The 19,183-nt window shown below is 41.1% G+C and overlaps 3 protein-coding genes across 7 annotated transcripts in view; 1 reads left to right on the top strand and 2 right to left on the bottom strand.

Annotated features, from left to right (window-relative positions):
• The window catches only part of lef1 (lymphoid enhancer-binding factor 1), a 73,653-nt gene extending 71,771 nt beyond the window's left edge, over positions 1 to 1,882 (top strand). For 2 of the 4 annotated variants that reach the window (XM_015049937.1, XM_015049936.1), the window contains exon 10: positions 1,274 to 1,882. In XM_015049937.1, coding sequence (XP_014905423.1) covers positions 1,274 to 1,353 — 80 coding nt within the window. In that variant the 3' untranslated portion in view covers positions 1,354 to 1,882. The remainder of the gene's footprint in view (positions 1 to 1,273) is intronic. The other 2 variants (XM_015049939.1, XM_015049938.1) reach the window with 1 other exon arrangement.
• Positions 1,883 to 5,134: 3,252 nt separating this feature from the next.
• Positions 5,135 to 12,076, bottom strand: hadh (hydroxyacyl-CoA dehydrogenase). 2 transcript variants are annotated; one of them, XM_015049944.1, is made up of 9 exons: positions 9,902 to 9,967; positions 9,612 to 9,657; positions 8,455 to 8,583; positions 8,222 to 8,379; positions 7,320 to 7,446; positions 6,446 to 6,535; positions 6,297 to 6,369; positions 6,115 to 6,231; positions 5,135 to 5,576 (listed from the first exon to the last, which is right to left on the bottom strand). In XM_015049944.1, the coding sequence occupies exons 3-9, from the start codon at positions 8,542 to 8,544 to the stop codon at positions 5,455 to 5,457; spliced, it is 777 nt and encodes a 258-aa protein (XP_014905430.1). In that variant the 5' UTR covers positions 8,545 to 8,583; positions 9,612 to 9,657; positions 9,902 to 9,967; the 3' UTR covers positions 5,135 to 5,454. The 2 variants fall into 2 exon arrangements, with proteins under 2 accessions (XP_014905430.1, XP_014905429.1); XM_015049943.1 differs by lacking the exons at positions 9,612 to 9,657; positions 9,902 to 9,967 and adding an exon at positions 11,853 to 12,076.
• A 573-nt stretch (positions 12,077 to 12,649) lies between these two features.
• On the bottom strand, positions 12,650 to 18,511 carry cyp2u1 (cytochrome P450, family 2, subfamily U, polypeptide 1). The gene is made up of 5 exons (XM_015049940.1): positions 17,859 to 18,511; positions 16,252 to 16,902; positions 14,789 to 14,950; positions 14,532 to 14,699; positions 12,650 to 13,633 (listed from the first exon to the last, which is right to left on the bottom strand). Exons 1-5 carry the CDS (start codon positions 18,283 to 18,285, stop codon positions 13,422 to 13,424), a joined length of 1,620 nt encoding a protein of 539 aa, XP_014905426.1. The 5' UTR covers positions 18,286 to 18,511; the 3' UTR covers positions 12,650 to 13,421.
• Between the last annotated feature and the right edge of the window lie 672 nt (positions 18,512 to 19,183).

Raw genomic sequence — 19,183 nt, 5'->3', positions numbered from 1 at the left:
GGGGGGCCCCCCCCCCCATCAAGCCGCCGGAATTCCAAAAAAAAAAAAAAAAAAAAAAAAACTGCTGATGGATGGAGTGGATGGGAATGAGGATGAGGACGGCGGTGGGAATGGCGGTGAGAGTCTGCAGAGTGAGGCGGCTCAGCCTGACGCGTCTGTCTGGAATGTGAGCGACTTTTTACTGCCGATAAGTCTTTCACAATAAGCAATAAATAAACTAATCGCTTAATAATTACAATAAGCATGACCATTAGTCGTTACAGATGCTCCACTTTAAAAGGGCAGTATCGTGTAAAACCAAGTTTTCCATCATGTTATTATCTTATTCCCTCATCAAAAACACACCTGGACTGTTGCTTTGATTCTTTCATGCATGTTTGAGAAATCTTTTAATCTCCATGGCAACCATTCAGCTGTGGAAAACGCCTGGTTGGTCCAAGCAGCTCTGAGGAGGAGCTTCGTCCATAAAGGCGACTTCAAGAACGAAGCTCCTCTTCAGAGCTGCAGTTTCTAAATTTAAGAGCTTCTGCCTCACAGAGCACTGTCTCCATTCAGCTCCTTCAGACTAGCCAGCAGCAATTAGCACACACCTGGTGAGCATAACCTGAGCTCATTATAGGAGCTGCTTCTCAGAGCAAGGCTGGTTAAAACGTCGTTAAAGGGTTAATAGAGGAGCCATGTTGCTCCTGAAGGCGGAGTCTCAGAAAGAGCAGGAGTTTCTTAAAGAGACAGAGGCCCAATTTCAAGGCATTAAATTACAAAGTGAAATTTAAGTCAGATTTCATATATGAAGCATTTTATAACAACTGAATGTAACATAGTTACTTCATTGTGCTATAAAATGGTTCCATGTGCCTGGAAGACGTATAACACCGCTTCTTTAACATCATTGAAAAATCGGCATTTTGAGAAAACTGCAAACATTTTATATATAATATGAAGTAGTTCATCTGCACTTCCTGCCACTTTTGCCTGTTTACCTGTCTGAGCTGAATGACTTGATTTTTATTTTATTTTTTAATGCAGTGTTGGTTACACAGACTTTCTAATCCATTTTAATTATTGTTTTCTTTGTTTATTTTGGATATTAAATATTTTCCACTTCTGGTGTTAAATGTTCTTTAGAAATTAAAGTTTTTTTTTTCCATCTTTGAGGGTGTGTTCTTGCATTAAACCATATGTTGAGGATGGTTTCAAAATGGCCATATTATCTCCATACTTCCTGGGACAGTTTGCAGTGCAGATGTTGAGCGTTTCTGTTTTCTTCCCTCAGGAGGAAAGAGGAACAGCTTTTCGACGTGCAAAGCGAAGGCAGCATCATCGGGTCCTCTGCTTGAGATGGAGGCCTGTTAGATTCCATGAAGACCCAAAACTCTCCGGTTCTCAGCGGGACCCCATCCTCCTCCGCCCCTCCACCTTCACCTCCGCCACACCGGGACAGATTTAGCTCCTCCCTCGCCTCCTGAAGGCGCCTCCGCTCCGGAGACTGAACTGAACGAGACAATCAGGATTTTTAGCGGGAGCGCCGTCGCACCAAACCCTCCGTCTGTCTTCTGCACTGAAAACCCGCAGCACAGACTCCTCCTCTTCCCCCTGCCCCTCTTCCTCCTCCTCCACCGGCACTAACTTATTCTAACTTATTTGTCACCTGTCCGTTTTTGTATAGTCCATCAGGCCCTCGCTCGCCCCTCCCTCGCTCCGACCTCTCACTGGAAACGTTTTGGGGACCGTTCCACCCGACCAAACGCCTCTTTGTTTTTGTTTTTGTTGTTTCGACAGACTGCACTAAGGAAGACGGAGGGATCTCATCTCGTCTCACCAAACGTCCGACCAAGTTGATGCGAAGAAAAAAAATGGATCATTTCGACTCTCTCTCTCTCTCTTTGCTTTATTTAGACTGAATTTTATTTTGAATGCTTTTGTTTTTGTATCTCGTTTCATCTTCTCGGTGTATATTTTAGTGATTTTTGTTTTGTTTTGTTTTTTTATAGTGGTATATTTGAAAATAAGCTTTTGGACGCAAGAAAGCCATTTTTCTTGTTGGAGCGTCTTGCAGAAAATCGAAACTTGCGGCTTCTTTTGATAACTATTTGTAACAAATAGTGACCTCGGGGTCGCCTCCGGTGTAACATAAACGCTCGGTATGTGTACTTTTTAAAAACTGTCAGGATATGTTGGATTTTTCTGGATATTTTTGCAGGCTACGTCAGGATTTTATTGCTCGGAAACACGACAAATGAAGCAGATATATATATTTACTCCAGCACTTGACAGTCTTTCTTTTATTGCAATGGACCTTTTTGTCTTTTCTCTCTCTGGTAGCTAATAGTGTGGTCTTTTAGCCATGTTGTTTATTCCATCTCTGTAACATTTTTTAATTTTATTTTGATGCTCTATTTTTAGTATTACTTGACAAATTAATTTTTTTATTATTATTTTAATATTTCGGGTCACTGTTATCTTGGAGGAGCATTTTGCTTCCCAGGAAGTCATATTTGAATTGTTTCAACATGTTTTTTGTTCTTTTTTTTTTAATAAAAAGGCACCATTGTCTCATCTGATGAGTCGTGTGGTGAGCAGACCTGAAACCTTAACGTGCTTTAAAGCTCGAAGACGGAGAGCAACAAAAACAACATTAATGTACAGACTGTGTATAAATTTGAAGGTTGATTAAAGGATAGACATTAAAAATCTGAATGTTGTGTTTGGATCTGATCTGGTGTAATTCTGATGAAACGGCGCCATCTTCTGGTCAACTTCTAAATAGGGTAGGGTTATTTGGTGATGTACTAAAATATTAGCTTATTAACAATTTCTTTTTTTAATCCAGTTTTGTTTACAAATATATATAAAAAAGTGGAATAATGTGCTTGCATGCTGTAATGTAGACCAGTTTGAATTGCTCATTTTATCAAAGCGCTTTGTGATTAAAACATTTTGGGAACAGCAAACAAACATTACATTTAGTCAAATACCCTCAAAGCCAAGAGTAATTCTCATAATATATTGAATTAATACAGAAATTAATCAGCGTTCCAGTAACAAATCGATCAAAATCGACTGCACATCTGGATTTTTAACCTTGACTTAGAGAAACTCGACGTTTCGGCTGTTTTTCAGTTTTCTGGATGTTTGTTCCAGATTTGTGGTTCTGTATTGGCTGCAGCTTTCTGATTTTTTTTTTTTTTATGCAGTTAAACGCACGGATGAGTTTCTCTAGATCTTGATGGAAATCCTAGAAATGTTCTGCAGGTCATAGAAGGCCGACTTTGTAACTGTCTTTATGTGACTCTGAAGGTTCAAACCCAGATCCTGGTTTCCAGCTGTAGTGACTGAGCTGTGTGCTGAATCTAGATCTATAACTCTAGATCTTCCTCTTAAGGTCCAAAGATAATCACTTAATTTTGTTTCTGTTCAGCTGCAGAAAGTTTTGGCCCAAAGTTCCAGTCCGGTTTTGTCGGATCATAAAACATTCTCCAACAACATTGTGGAAGATTTTTGCCACACCTGGATCTGTTTTTGGAGGAAAAGTTTTCTGTCTTCCAGCTTCAGTCTTTGGTCCAAACCAGTGGAAAATCATCGTCACATGTAGAACCAACCAGAACCTTTAGTCTCACTTGTTTCCTTCTTTTACTCAGTTTTGGTGAAATATGCCGTTTTATTTTCTTTTTTTCCACATTTATCAGCTGATAGCTGCTGGTTTGCATCCAAGGATCAAAGGTTAAAAATTCTGATAGTTTCTGCATGTTTTTTATATGGTTACAACTAACGATTATTTCATTAATTATTCCAACGATTAATCTGATTTAAGAAATTATCACATTCTGCAGATATTTCATTTGACCACTATAAGCCTTTTTTGAATACAATATTAGAAATACACAAAAAATGCAAATAAGCAAATAATTCAAGTCTTTTTTAAATAGAAAAGGACTACAGGAGTGTGTGTCCTCTTTCAGAATAAAAGCATGAGGTTTTATTTATGTTTTGCACCTGTGATCATTTTGATTCTTTGCAGCTTTTCTGCAAACTAGAAGTTCAACATAAACAAGCAAATATGAGGAAAAACGTCTCAGTGGTTCAAATTTATTTCATTTTTGTCAGATTTCCTGTAACTGATAAGATTACTGCGCTCTCATATTTTTACATCCTGGCATTTGGTCTCTACTTTGACCTTTGCTGTTTGACATTTGAAGCTGTTCGGTTTAGTTTTCCTTCAGGTTCTGTTCGTAGACATCAACATATTGGGTTTTATTTTTGGTTTTCTCACCGAGGATGAAGCTGAAATTTAAGAGTTTGTACTTCCAAATCTCAGCTGAAACAAATCCGGGTGTGGAAAAACTCCAGAGCATCAGAATTCCTGAAGATCCACGTCAAAATTCTCGACCAAAATCCCTAAATTAGCTTTCTTCTGACTGTTTGTGTAACTATGGAGATTCCCAGCAGATGTTTCAGTGGTCGGGTTCTGTTGGTTGCTGTGACCACTACAGACGAGCCGCAGCGTACACAGAACCGGGACGGCAGGCAGAACTACTGGGAAAACGTTCTAATGACTTCATAGACGTAATCTCAGCCTGATGCTGGTTTTGTTGTTTGTTTCTGTTGACAGGCAAACAGAAAACTCTGGACTTTGTTTTTAACCAAACTCTGCATCTGGAAAGTGGACGCAGTCTTTAGTGTGAAAACACAAAAACTTACCAAAGAGTTTTGGTCAAATTTCTAATGCAAATATCTTAAAACACTTGAAATAAGACTAAACTAAATTATAAGCAACTTTTCAGCAACATATAAGAGCTTGTTTTAAATAAATAACTCCTTAATATTTTGCTTCCACTGGCAGATTATTTCACTTATAACAGGAAAAATGTTTTGTTAAAGTGAAATAATGGGTAGAATTTTGAAAGGTAAAATTTGTGAACCTACAGGTAGTGCTATAAAGTACGTAAAGAAGCATCAATTTTATTATTTATTCATTAACTGCTGCATTTTTGTGGCATGAATGCTGCATCATTCCTTTTAACTTAAAGCAGCTTGATGAATTTAACTGGCAGCTAATCAGAAAGAAGAGCATGGTAAAAAATATTCCAATAAATTGTTTTGCCCAATATTTTAATAATGACTGAAAAACAGGTTCGATTTTGTGATAAGTTTTATTCTTTTGCATTTTTCCCCTCCAGTTCTCTGAGGCTCCTCTAGCGCCCCCTGGCGGCCCCACTTTGAAAAACACTGGGTTGAAATATTTCAGCTCAGAGAATGTTTTCTGGATCATAAATTAGCTCTGCTTCGGTAATCAATCATCTTACTGGTTTATGTTTTTTTTAATAAATCACATTCAGTTGTTTTTAAAGCATGTGTTTAATCAGGTCTGATGGTCTGGATGTTAACGACCCGAGAGGCACTTTTCTGTTCTGATCCGTTCTGCCTGGAGGCTCCGCTGCTCCAGTTCTGATCCGATCACTTGCTGTACTTGTAGAATCCCTCTAGCGACTTCTTGCCCAGTTTCCCCTCAGCGACCAGCTTGTTGAGGAGATCACTGGGAGCAAAGAGCGGGTTGTCGGGTTCCTTCTCACGCCAGCCTAAAGATTCAGGAGGAAGAGGATTAATTAGATCCAAATTATCGATTAATCAGTTTATCTAACATCGACTAACTATTCACCGATAAGCAGCCATTTTCTTGAAAACCTGAGTTTTCTCATGTATGAAGAGGGTCCACTGTCTTCCCATAACGGCCTAAATTCTCATATGGTGAATTAAAATAAATATCTACTGAATTTTAACATTATTTGGTGTCAGCAGTATTAAATACTGACTGAATAAACAGAAAATTGTGGTTTTCTCATTTCATTAAGCAGACATATTTATAAAATATAACAAAACAGGAATCTCTTTTATTGCCGGATAGAAAAATAAAAGATGAAAATAATGAAATATGTGAAACACCTTAATATCCATGACCAAAGATGTTCATACCTACTTGTCAACGGTGGCTTTTAAAGCAGTCGCCATCTTTAATTCTATCAACTGGCTCAGTAAAGGATGACCAGCAGCGCCCTCTGCTGGGTGGTGGCCAAACTACAACAGTAAAATTTATAGGCCCTATTAGTAAATACCCACCATCCGTGATGAACTTTATTGTGTCCAGTCCCACGTAGTCACTGAGCTCAAACGGTCCCATCGGATAACCGGCACCCAGCTTCATGGCGATATCGATGTCTTCTTTGGACCCGTGGCCTGCAGAAAGAAACTGATGTGAATCCATGGCAACCGTTTTACCGGCGAAGCAGACGGAGACGCACCTCTCTCGTGCAGCCGCAGGGCCTCCATCATGTAGGGAACCAGCAGCCGGTTCACGATGAACCCAGGTGTGTCCTGGACAAACAAGACAGGGATTCAGAGACCGGAACCGTCCTCGTCAGACGGTCCGTCCTCAACTGTTCCACCTCACCTTGCAGCACACCGGCGTTTTTCCGAGTGCTTTGGTGAAGTTCAGGAGGGACTCGGACGTCTCTGGGCTGGTCGATGACGTCGCGACGACCTGCAGGAGATCGAGATTTTACCAACTTTCAAGCCTGGCGGGATGCAAGCGTCCATAACGTCATCCAGGAAACAAGAAGCAGGAAAAGATCCGAGGCAACAGGCTGGGAAACTGGTCCAACGTTCAGGTAGAATGCAGAGCGAGGATGCAGGATTTATTGGCGTCAACATCGGTATCAGCCAAAGTTGTTCACCTTTCAAAGGGGCTGTACCCTCATCAAAAACAAACCTGAAGTGTGACTTTGATTCTTCCATGAATGTTTGAGAAATTCATAAACATTCAGCTGTGCAAAACGCCAGGGTGAACCTAGCCCCGCCTTCAAGCCGCAGCTCCTCCCCCACTCAACTCCTCCAGACTAGCCAGCAGCAATTAGCAAACACCTGGTGGAACTGCTGAGCTCGCTATAGGAGCTACTTCTCTGAGCAATGCTGGTAAAAGCGTCAAAGGGTTAATAGAGGAGCCATGTTGAAGGCAGAGCTGGAGTTTTTAAAGAGACAGAGGCCCAATTTCAAGGTCTTAAGAAAGTGACATTTCTTTTAAGTCATATTGATGCATACAGACTTTGTATAACAACTGAAGGTAACAACTTGATTATGCTATAAAATGGTACCACGGGCCTCTAAATCACATAATACTTTGTGTTTTTTAACAACTCTTCTTGTTCCTAGACGTAAAACTGATCCGGTTACGTTGTGTTTACAGGAAAAAGCAGCTCCAGTTCTGCTCATCGGTTCGGGTCTGATCTAAAACCAGTCTGGACAGCTCGTCTCTGCGTGCGACCCACCTCTACCAGTTTCATCATGGGAACGGGGTTGAAGAAGTGGAGGCCTCCGCACCGGTCCGGCCTGCTGGTGGCGCTGGCCATGTCACTGATGGGCAGCGAGGACGTGTTGCTGGCGAAGATGGTGTGTCTGCAACAGAAGATACCGGAAAATTATTTCTACACCAACCAAAAACTCATCGGGTCACAATTTTACATTTAGATGGAACTCAGTTTGAAGGCCTTCCATTAACGTGCTAATCCTTAAGCACTAATCCCAAATACTAGTTCTGCTAACAATAAAGCATTTAGTGGAAGCCAATGCTAATGTGCCGATACTCCAAATGCAATGCAAACCCACCATGGGTGAAGAACATGAGCATTTTTTATCAGCTAAAAAAAGGTCTAACATCGAAATGTGAACATTTCTGTTTGACTTAACATCAACAGAGCTGATCTAGTGATTATTTCTTGGATTAACTGACAAATAGCAAAATGTGCTTAAAAGTTTTACAATACTTGAACCAGGTGAAGCTAAAGCTGCCACTCGAGGAATTCTGGGTAGAACAGATGTACAGAAACAGAGTTTTTTTTTTTTAAATACAAAATGCATATATTTTTGTAGTTTTTGGCTTACTTACTGCTGTGTTCTTTCAGCAAACGGCCATTTTCTGGGTCTGTGTTCTCCAGTTAACGATTAATCTGAATTAGTGACGATTAATCAGATTAATCGTTTGAGCCCTATTTTAGCCTCGTTGTGAGCAGGAAGGTTTCTGTGAAAAATATTTTTGTTTCCATGGAGATACTTTGAAAAAGTCTGACTCTATAATCTAACATACTGATAAGTAAACATCGAGAGCAAACAAAACCCAGACCTGAAAGCCAGAGAAACATTTCCATCATGTTAGCCGGGCGGTGACTCTTACTCGGGCGCCATCTTGTCCAGGAAACCAAACAGATCCTGTTTGATCTTCATATTCTCCACGATGGCTTCCACCACCAGGTCTGAGGTGGTGACGGCAGCTGCAGGGTTTGTGGTGGTCGACACGTTCTGCATCACCTTCTGGATGAAGTCGTCGCCAGACTGAGGAGAAACCAGGATGTTCTCTGTGAAACGCTCATTGCCTGTTTGTTCCTCCGACGATCTGCAGTGCCTCACCTCCGGGTCGTCAGAAAATTTCTTCTTCACCACTCTCCTCAGGCTGCCCTGGATTCCTTTCATCGCTTTCTTCAGGATGTCGTCCGTCATGTCCACCAGTGTCACCGAGTGGCCGGTGGATGCAGCGACCTCCAGGGAGAAAACAGAAAGCACACCAGCTCCATCAGGCTGTGAAGGGATTCGTTTTGCTCCGGTTGGGTTTTCATGTGAGCAGGTTTTAAAATCCTGGTCTGGAGCGTAGCAATCTGGTCAAAACACCAGATTCACTTTCAGACCCTCGTCCTCCTTGGTCTGTTGGTTAAAGTACAAACTGAACTGTTCACCACAGGTTTAGAGCAGATGAAGGTCAGAGTTCAAATATGGAACCTGGAAGAAACGCAGCATTGAAGCGTTGATGGAGAGACACACAGATGGAAAGGTCTGTCTCGATATCAACGTGTGTTGGACGATAAAATGTTCCAGGAGTTATTGCGATAAATTATAATATTGTTGTTTTGAGACCATTATCAAGTAATATAACGAACTAGAACATATCCTCAAAGATCAATAAACTTTAAATTCTACTTAACATTTAACACTCAAACCGGTTAGACATTTTAAATATTAAGCAAATTTATTTTTGGAATGTCAAATTGCTCAAATATATGGATAATGGAAACATAGCTACTGTCTTTTAGCATAAGAACATAAACTTTAAAATCAATAAACTTTAATTTCTAATAAACATTTTACACTGGAACTGGAAGACATTTTAAATATCTGAAACAAAAAACTCCAAATAAAATTAATTATGAAGTCTCTGTAAACAAAACTGTCTTCACAAAAAGGGCTAGCTGAGACTTTTATCATCCAGTTTTTGGCAGAAAGAGAGAAAAACAATAAATAATGCAAATGGAAATGATTGAGCTTCCTCAGGTTCACTGTATTTATTTCAACAAGAGAGAAAATCAAGTTGATGGTAAACATCAGTTGGCCATAGAAAAAGGCGGCGAGCTGACTGCGATTATATAGTGATGTAAATCCAAGTCATTCATCAACATAGCTAATTTAATCTTTAACATAATATATATATATATTTTACTGCAGGCAACAAAATCACACATGGATCATACAACTGGTAACTGAAACATTACTGTGAATCAAAACTTAAAACATACCGAACCAGAGAAAAGTCAAGTTGGTGGCTAAAGTCGGTCCAGCAGCCTGTGTCCCTATATGTTAAATAAATACAATAAATAACCCAAAAACTACACAGCAGTGGCTCCCAATGAGCAGTTGACAGCAGTTAGAAGTTGTAAAATTAAACAACATTAAACTAAAATTCACAGCATTAATAATGATAATACTTTCAAAACATGGCGAAATTTACACATGAAACGCTGCATATGATTAAATTAGTCTAAAATCGAATAATAGGGCAGAAAACAGAGCCGATCCCAATACATACCGCAGGTGACAGATGACAATAGAAAAAGGGGACGAGCTCTCGGTTACCGGTTGCTATGGTAACAACTATCAGTCAAAAGCAGCGATGGATTATTTGTCAGTAAACACAGAGGATGCGCGCGCAACTTAACTGCAGCAAGCATCGGGGCAGGCTTTGAACGCTCACTGGTTACCATGGTTACCGCATTTATCTTATTGTTTTAACATTAGCTAGCATGTCGTCAGCGTACTACCACTGTCTATCACAGCGCAATGAAATAAGTTATTTTCTATCAAACTGACATTAGTGAATAAGTTGCGTCTTAACGATCCACTAAATTAATCAGGTCATCTGAATAAATCAGGATTAAATGCAGGTGAGTCGATAAAAGGCAAGAGAAAATGGCTCAAACGTCAGTGGCGTCATCACTACAAATACATTTTTTAAGCGTAATTTATGTTTTTCTTGCAAATGACAAATAAAATACAATAATTTCTTCCTATTTTGATCACTATTAGGTAGCTGCATCTATCAAGGCAGGTGATAAACGAAGCCTTCAGAAATTAAAAATGCAGCGGGTTGGACCGGAGGCAGAGCTGTGCTAATAAAACCTCTGACACGCCGTTAAGCTGCGTGCGGGGTTTGCGCCGGTGTTCCGTTTATCTGTGCTACCCGTAAATCCGTCCTACCTTGCGGTAATGCGCATGCGCACATTGATGTAGTCAGAACACCGGGCGAAGAGATGTGAACTGGCAACGCAGATAACCTCTAATGAATAGTTTAAATAGTTAATGTATTCTTGCCTGCCTTCTGAAGGCGGCATGCGATAATCCTTCATCGAAATTTAAAAAAATAGCAACTCTGGAAGGCAGTGCAAATAAATAAACACATATATTTCAATAAATATAAATAATATAAACACATAGAAGCAACTGGGGTGTTAAGGAAAAAAACAAACTAGCAATTAATAGCAAAATTAATTAGGCAAATAAGTAAATAGATTTTGATCAACTTCACATCTATTGTTAACACAAAATACTAAACAGGTGTTTGACAAATGGATGGACGGACAAGTTGACGAATGAATGGACAAACGGATGGATGGATGTATCAACCCGTCACCACTAGAGGGAGCAGCTACATTTCACTGTCTCCATTTATACCTGCTTCCGTTGAGCTCAGGTGAGAAGGAGCCGAACAGTTTTCTGAACGTATTTTAAGATGAATGGACGAATATTGTCCTTTGGGCTCCATCTAAATTAAATGGATTATAAACAGAGGTAAGTTCTGTACGGAGCTTGCTCAAGTTATAAGAATGCATCGTTTTATTTGAAGGAAATGGTTTATTGACACTGACCAACTCATCTTCTGTTGTGGTTGAGCATCAATTGGTGGAGCAAACAGATGGATAGATTAAAAAAAATCTTCTGAAGAATCATCTAGCGCAGTGTTTCTCAAGGCACACTGCCCTGCATGTTTCAGGTGTTTCCTTGCTTCAGCCCAGGTGATTTCCTTGCTGCTGAAATGTGCTATACAAATAAAATTTGATTAATAAAGTCTGTAGATCAGTGTTTCCCAACCCTGGTCCTCAAGGCACACTGCCCTGCATGTTTTAAATGTTTCCCCCGTTTTAATATGGCTGATTCAGCTGATTGCAGATTAAAAAAGATAACATTAAAACCAGCACCCCTTTTAGGACTTCAGTTAAACGTCGTTTAACTGGGGCTCTAACCCTCTGAGACTTTCGTCAGAAACACAGTTTGACAAGGACTCCAACCTCTAGGTTTTTACTTGAAACGCCGTCAACTGGGACTCTAAACCCCGTAGGACTTTAGTTAAACGTCGTTTAAAGTTATGAACAGGCAATGCCAGGACGACCTAAAACAACAAGATCAGAAACTCAGATTCCCAGCAGGTTGAAGAAAAAGAAACAAGAAATTCCCTGAAAAGCTTCCATGCCTGCGTCTCTTACTTGTGCGATTCCTGCTCCCATCTGACCTCCTCCGATGATCGTCACGTTTTTGATCACAACATTCCTGACAACCGAAGAAGAGAAGCTCCTCTGGATCTGGTGCGTGAAAAAAGCCATGTTGGAGGAAAATAACCTAAACATACAGGCTCTAAAATCTGCAGAACCGGGGTCAGAATCCTAACTGGGTGAAGGGTCGACTGCAGGCTACTTCTTCATCTTAAAAGCTTCCAGATTCAGCGGACAAATCGACTGGAAAAAGAACTACCGCCATCTAGTGGACAGTTTCTACAACACTATCAAAACAGAATTTTTTCTGTCCGATGTCAGTTTGTTTCACTCTCAATCCAATGGAGAAACTATAGTTTACACCTTTAATCCATAGAAAAGAGATTCCAAACATCATATTTGATATTTTATGAATATTAAAGCTTAGCTGCATGACAGGAACGGGAGAGAGAGATCAATGTTTAGGCATCAGCTGTTTATACCTGCTTATCCTTCCAGGATACTGGGTATTTTTAAATTACTTTTTAACTATTAATATTCTTACTCCATAATATTCAGGATAATTTCAGACCTTGATCTGAGAGGCTGCAGGTCCAAAAAGCAGCAAAAATTATTTTCCAGTGGCTTTTCTAACAAAATCCAAACAATTAACAAGTTAATACGGATAATGCTGCATTCTAGTTGCAATGTGAAAAAATTAAAGACATAATATATCAGCATAAATTGATGTAAAAAGCCCCCAAAATTTTCTGCATAATTGATTAAATTATAAAACCACGGAAACACGGAAATATTTTATCATCATCAGCTTTAGTTTTTCTCCCCTCATCTTTCCTAAAACAGAATAGGAAAAAAGTTCAGTAATGTAACAAGCGTAACAGTGACATCTGCAGGTCAAATCAAAAACTGCACTCTGGAACTTTTCCCAACAAGATTCGCATCTTAATTCCTGTTATATCAGTCATGTCATTTCACATCAAAAATAACTTTAATAAATGTTCATATACATTTCATCAGCAGACACAAACTGGACTTGTGCCAATAAAGCTTCTTTGATTAAAATATTAAATTTCTGTTTTTCTACAATTCCTGTCAAAGGAAGTCTGCATCCAAAAGTTTCTAAAAAATGACCAAGGAAACATAATTTTTCCTCAAAATAATATGACAATAATCTATTATCAAGATTAAATCAGTCAGGTATTCAAGTTGCTTTCATTTTATGGAGCAGAAAATAAATTTTTTCTCCATATTAAAATAACTGACCATAAAACAATAAAATCTTCATCTGGTATCTTATAGAATCAGCCAAAAATAAAAATTGACCTTTTAAAGGGAAATAAATATAAGTGCTAAACAAATTAATACTGTTCTTATAAATTAACACATGAAATTACCTAGAAATGAAATACAAGTTTTTTAGAGTCAAATACATTTTGACTAATCAGAGAAATATTCTTAAAATTAAAAGATAAGATGTTGTGAAAGAGACACTCTTTGGTTTAAAATCTCTCCCAGAGTCTCTCCAGGAGACCTGAGAAGCATCTTTAGGTCGCAGCAGCCGCTCTAGCTGAGTGCATCGCAGCTGAATGAGTCCTCACTGCGGGCGCTCACGCACAAGGCGAAGGGGCAGGGAGCCAGAGTCAGGCCGAAGCGACCGTGCAGGGACGGAGCGGGCGCCCCGTCTGGGAGCCGGAAGGTGCAGGCCTGCAGCAGACCGCTGACGGTCAGGAACAGCTCCATCTTGGCCAGCTGTTCGCCCATGCACACCCGGCGACCTGACGGCCACATGCAAAAGGGATTTACTTGTGTTTATTTCTGTTAATTTGGTGATTATGGCTTATTAAAAAATTAAGATTCGAACCAGAATATTACAAAAGACAAAGAATGAAAGGTGATTCCATATTTGCTTGGTTCTAGAACTGTGGCGCTCATGGCAGCAGCATGTTGGAGCAGCTCTGTCAGGTATTATGTTCTTTTACTAGATTTTTGTTAATATTTTTTTGGTTGAATTGTTCCATGTTTGGACAATTAATCCCTCTGGTCGATGTGTAACCATGGCAACGGAGTATTGGTTTTGCAACTGGTAGAAGCTGATTAGCATCTCAAATGGTCAAATTATTCCTGAACTTTGACCCCAAATCCCAGAGAAGTTTAAAGAAGGCTTTGTGGATCCAGAGACAGAAGGAAGAAGTTGAAACCGTCTCTGGATCCTCGACTATAACGTCTCTCGACAGAGATGTAAAGAGGAGTGGCCAAAGCAAAGGAGGTGGATTAGCAGAGCTAGCAAACAAGTGATGGTGTCATTTAGGATGTGTTACTGTGGAATATCATCTCTGCTGACTGGAAATTTAGCTGTTAGCTTGTTACAACACTTTTCAGTCAGAGGCCTTTAAGATTTGTTGCAACACTGACAGCTACTGGAGATCCTTCCTGCTCACAGCATCACCATCTACAACTCTTTGAAGATTCTTGGATAAAACGTTTGGATTATAGACTCTGAACATCCAGCTTCTTAAGCAACAACCTTTCTCATAACTTAACATTGTAAAAATATAACATGTTAAGATTTTCAGAGGTTCATTATTGTTAAGCCATAATCATCAATAATAAGAGGAATGAATAAACCTTCTGAAGCTAAACTGGTTTATTCTCCTGAGTGACAGAGCATCGTACCGATTCCAAACGGTATGAAGGACTCTCTCCTCAGCAGTTTCCCCTCTCCGTCCAGGAAGCGGGCCGGGTTGAAGGCGTCCGGATCGTCCCACACGCTGGGGTCTCTGTGGACCGAGTACAGGTTGGGCATAATGACCGTTCCTTTGGGAATGGTGAAGCCCCGGAACACTGGGAAACAGATAAAACCCATCAGAAAACACGCTCCATGGCAGATCATCCTCTGGTTGCCCCTGGTACCCGTGGTTGCCCCCGGTTACCTGTGGTCTCTGATGCCATGTGAGGAATGCTGAGAGGAACCACCGCCGTCAGTCTCTGCACCTCCATGATGGCAGCTTCAGTAAAAGGCAAACTTCCTCTGTCAGTCAAAGATGGAGGGCGGCGTCTGCCCACCACTCTGTCGATCTCTGCTTGGACCTCATCTGGGATCCACACAGAGGGATGCAAGCGTCAGTCGTCATGGAAACCGGCTAGGGCTCAACACACAAGCGTGCCTGGTTAAAGTGACACCAATGAAAACGCTGACGTGTCAGTCTGCATCAGTGAGAAGTGGTTAAATATTTACTGAGCCAGGCTGACTAAAATCAGGAAGTAGAGGAGACATGGCAACCCGCCGCCAGTTATTAATTCCTTCTTTCACTTTTGATAAGTAGAGATTTTACATCTAGAAACCTGAAATATGTGATAAATTCACAAACTTAATCACCACAAACTGAAATGTATCTGGTGAGGCTTGAAAGGAAAACGACACATGGTGTTCAGATTGTTTAGTAAATAAAAATTTGAAATGTGTGGCATGTATTTCTGTTAGACTCCCTTTACTCTGACACCCCTAAATGAAATCCAGTCATACCAACCTAAATAGTTTACTGGTTTGTGATGTAATGCATCTTTTCTCTGAAGCCTCAGAGGTTTGCTAATGAACTCAAAATTATTTGCAGAAAATTCACTTACACACGACTTTTTATCTGAAATATTTATAAGAAAATGCAGCTTGGGAAGCAGGAATACTAAAGCACAATGCTACTTGACATGCTATTGACTGGCACTGATGGCTGAACCCCAAAGAGTGGCGATAAGGAAGCTCCTGCAGTAGAATGCTTAATTGCTTAGTTAATGCTTATTAACGTATATTTGGGGTTTTAACCATTGATTTAAAGGGTATCTCATGAACTCATGGATTTCAGGTATTTTTGAGTGTTTGTTGTTTATGTAATATGCTGTAAAATTCTGTTGTCTGATTTTTTTATGTTTTCTAAACAGGTCGTTTGTAAAAAAAAATTATCAACCAACATACCTGGTTCCATAAAGGTTAAATAACAATAGATTAAATAATATCCTATGGTAGATAGGGGTTGAATCAAACAGCTGCTGGATTTAGTTTGCTTTAATCAAACTCTGGTTGGTTTGAAAAAATGGTCGATGGTCTTTGGAAAAAGATAAAACAAATTTTCCAACCACTGAAATCTGACTTAATTTTTATTTCCATTTCATGAAGGAGGAAGATGTGCTCAGTGTCTTCAGAGGTTTTTGTGTCATTTCCTTCAGTGGTTCTTGGCGCAGCGCCCCCACAGGCAAGGAGGGGAACTCACTGTTACTCAAAGGGTTTGGTTGGTTTAACTCAGTGAGTGAGAAAGAAAACCACAGCAGCTGAAAATGTAACAAATGTGGCAACCTTGGTCCCAAATTGAACCGAACCTACCACACCAGGCGGCGCTGTTACCTTGGATATCAGGGTACAGGGCCAGGTAGAGCAGAACCCACAGAACTGAATTGGTGGTGGTGTCGGTTCCGGCGATGAAGAGGTCTCCGATGATGTAGAAGAGGTAGTCCTCTGTGAAGCTGCTGTCCTGCTCTCCAGCGGCTTGCTGAGCCAGCATCTCCATCAGGTACATGTCAGTCAGGTCTCTGGGGTTGTCAGGATCCAAAGTGTTGCTGTGGCTCTTGATGATCTTCTTCAGGAACACTGTGATGTCTCTCTCCACCCGCCGCAGCTCCCTGAACGCCCCGAAGGGCAGGTAGTAGAGCAGCGGGAAGATGTTGATGAGCACCGCGGGGCTGTTTATGCAGATCTCCAACCCGCGCGACATCAGGTCCAGGATGCCGTGGAACTCAGGGTCTTCGTGATGGAAGCGCTGACCCAGGATCAGGGAGCAGATGACGTTCGACACGGCGTTGCTGATCAGCCTGGAGGGGTCGACGCCGCAGGCGCCGCGCTCTCCGTTCAGCCTCAGCAGCTCCGTTTTGACGGCGGCCACGCCCTGCTGAATGCACGGCTCCAAACTCAGCCGACCCAGGCCGAAGTTCCTCAGGGTGGCGTGGCAGAACTTACGCTGCTTTCTCCAGACCAGCCCGTAGGGGGCAAACACGATTCCTGAAACACAAACAGGAGACGGCTCTAGTCATTTACAGACAGGCCTGTCACAAAGACAAATTTTGCTGGACAGTAAATTGTCCCCAAGTTATTACAATAAACCTGTCTAGCTCTCGGTGAAGGCAGATGCTTTTTCCTCTGCTCCCTCCTTACCCACTTTTGCCCTGCTTTCCTCTGTCTTGGTGCTGCTTTTGCAGCCTCTGTTTCTGAATCTGTAAATTATGGATCAGGTCAACTTGTCTCTCAATGTAATTGATCAAATTTTCTCAATAAGAAGACTGGGAAAAGAAGAGCCCACTTATCCTGCAGAGACATACCCAGCGGGATACATTTTGGACTCTTGAGATGTTTACAAAAAATGATGTCAGTGAGTGAGAAACAGAACCACAGCAGCTGAAAATAAAACACGTCTTCCTTTGTTCCTGGAAGATGTGGAGGATCTGTATTTATTTGGACTCATGATAACAGGATTTCTGCTGTTTGGAGTTAGCAGATACCTGGCATAACGATAAATTTGGAAGACGTCAGCAGCTGTGGACCCTGGAGCTCACCAGCAGGATGGAATCGATCTTGGAAAAGTTGCTAGCTCTGTGACTTTTTCTATTGTTATTCCTAAATATATGATTTTGGATTTAACAGGTATGTGGCATATGTCTGGGAGATTACAGTTTTTGAGAGGAAATTGGACAGAGTTGTTAAGATTTTTTGGATGGCTGATTTTACTTTTACTTCAGTAAAACTTTTGGATACTCTTCCCACCTGGTAACGAGATCAAGAGGAAAGAGTTTTCATTTATGTCGCCTCATCAAGTCTGACCAATCAAATAAAAGAAACACACCCCACAGCATGATGCTGCCACCACCAGGTTTCACCGTATGGAAAAGGGAGAAGAAAGTCTCGGTGACAGGAAGTTGGATATAATCTTTTGCACCGCAGCGTGTTCATCATTTCCTCACCTTTCCGTTTGGTGAGTATGGAGATAGTGGGAACATCCGGCCGGTCTGAGAACACATCTGGATGGTTTGACAGCGCGTCCTTCACCACCTCATAGCCGTTCAGAACAACGATCAGCTGACTGCCCACAAACAGGCTGTAGATGTTCCCATAAACGCTGGCTTGGGACGTTAAAGCCTCCATGACACCGATGTTCCGGTTGGAGGTCTGTCCGAACCTCCGCCTGATGAAGGGAGGCAGGAGAAGGGCGCCGAAGTTACCGACCACCGGCCACGGCCGCGGACCTGGCGGGATGTTCCTGTAGATGCCGCGCTGCTTCTGATAAAAACGGACCAGATAAAAAACCACGAAGAAGAGCAGCAAAGGCAACATGTTTGGAGGAGACAGAGCGGAGCTGCTGAGGTCTGCCAGCCATGACAGTGAGCCCATGCTGTCAGAGAGCTGACGTCTCCGGGATTACTCCGTAACAACAACAGCAGCGGGCTAGAACGTGCTCTTCCTAACTTGTGCGGGGGATGGAACTGTTGCTGCGTTCCTATTGGCTGGCTCCGCTGTAAGCGTGCTCTGATTGGTGGAATTCGGAAATGCGGTCGATGTTTTTCATTGCTGTCTTTTAAGACGAAATCACTTCTTGTTGCTGATACACAAGGACCTCGTTTTTAACCAGTGGCTGATTATCTGGTTAATTCAATCAATCAAAATCGATCAAATTTTATTTGTATAGCACATTTCAGCAGCAAGGCATTTCAAAGTGCTTTAGATAATTAAAATGCAAACAGCATGTGACATTGAATAAACAGTGAGAAAGAGAAAGACATTTTGAAAAAGATTAAAAAAGATAAAAGCATTAAAACCCGCACCCCTTTGAGGACTTCAGTTAAATGTTGTTTAACTGTCGTTTAACTGGGGCTCTAACCCTCTGGGACTTTAGTCAAGAACACCGTTAATTATCAGCCTTGTAGGTTTAGATGGATAGACATGCTTTCGATGAGCTATTTCCATTCTTAAGCTAACCCTCTTTATTATGTTATTTCAGTTTCTGAATTTCTATTTACTCCTGGAGCTGTTTGTTGATTTGTTTTAGCTGAGGTTTATCAGTTCACATCCCCAACATGAAGGACTAGTGGGCACTCACTCACCACCAACCGTCTGTCTTTAGTGACAGTAACTGGGCCAACATGTTTTCTAGTTCATGGTGTCTTGGAGGAAATACCATTTCAAAGTCACCTAAAAGAACATGGCAAACCCAAAATTGATGATATTTATGCCCCTGACGAGGACAACAGGCTTCATTAAACCACTTCAGGATTTGTTTCTGTTGCTTCTT

The sequence above is a fragment of the Poecilia latipinna genome, unplaced genomic scaffold, assembly GCF_001443285.1.
Source record: "Poecilia latipinna isolate Pla-1442-1.1 unplaced genomic scaffold, P_latipinna-1.0 Scaffold967, whole genome shotgun sequence".
NCBI classification, from domain to species: domain Eukaryota; kingdom Metazoa; phylum Chordata; class Actinopteri; order Cyprinodontiformes; family Poeciliidae; genus Poecilia; species Poecilia latipinna.
The sequence above is the reverse complement of the archived record's forward strand: the minus strand, read 5'-3'. Positions and strand labels throughout refer to the sequence as shown.

Coding starts and splice junctions, on each gene's coding strand:
- hadh (XM_015049943.1), bottom strand. CDS start 11,993: ATGTTTAGGTTATTTTCCTCCAACATGGCTTTTTTCACGCACCAGATC. Junction 6,536..7,319: donor CCATGATGAAACTGGTAGAG/GTGGGTCGCACG, acceptor GATCTCCTGCAG/GTCGTCGCGACGTCATCGAC. Junction 6,370..6,445: donor AAACGCCGGTGTGCTGCAAG/GTGAGGTGGAAC, acceptor TTGTTTGTCCAG/GACACACCTGGGTTCATCGT.
- cyp2u1 (XM_015049940.1), bottom strand. CDS start 18,285: ATGGGCTCACTGTCATGGCTGGCAGACCTCAGCAGCTCCGCTCTGTCT. Junction 14,951..16,251: donor CCTGTACCCTGATATCCAAG/GTAACAGCGCCG, acceptor TGTGGATCCCAG/ATGAGGTCCAAGCAGAGATC. Junction 13,634..14,531: donor CTTCATACCGTTTGGAATCG/GTACGATGCTCT, acceptor TGTGGCCGTCAG/GTCGCCGGGTGTGCATGGGC.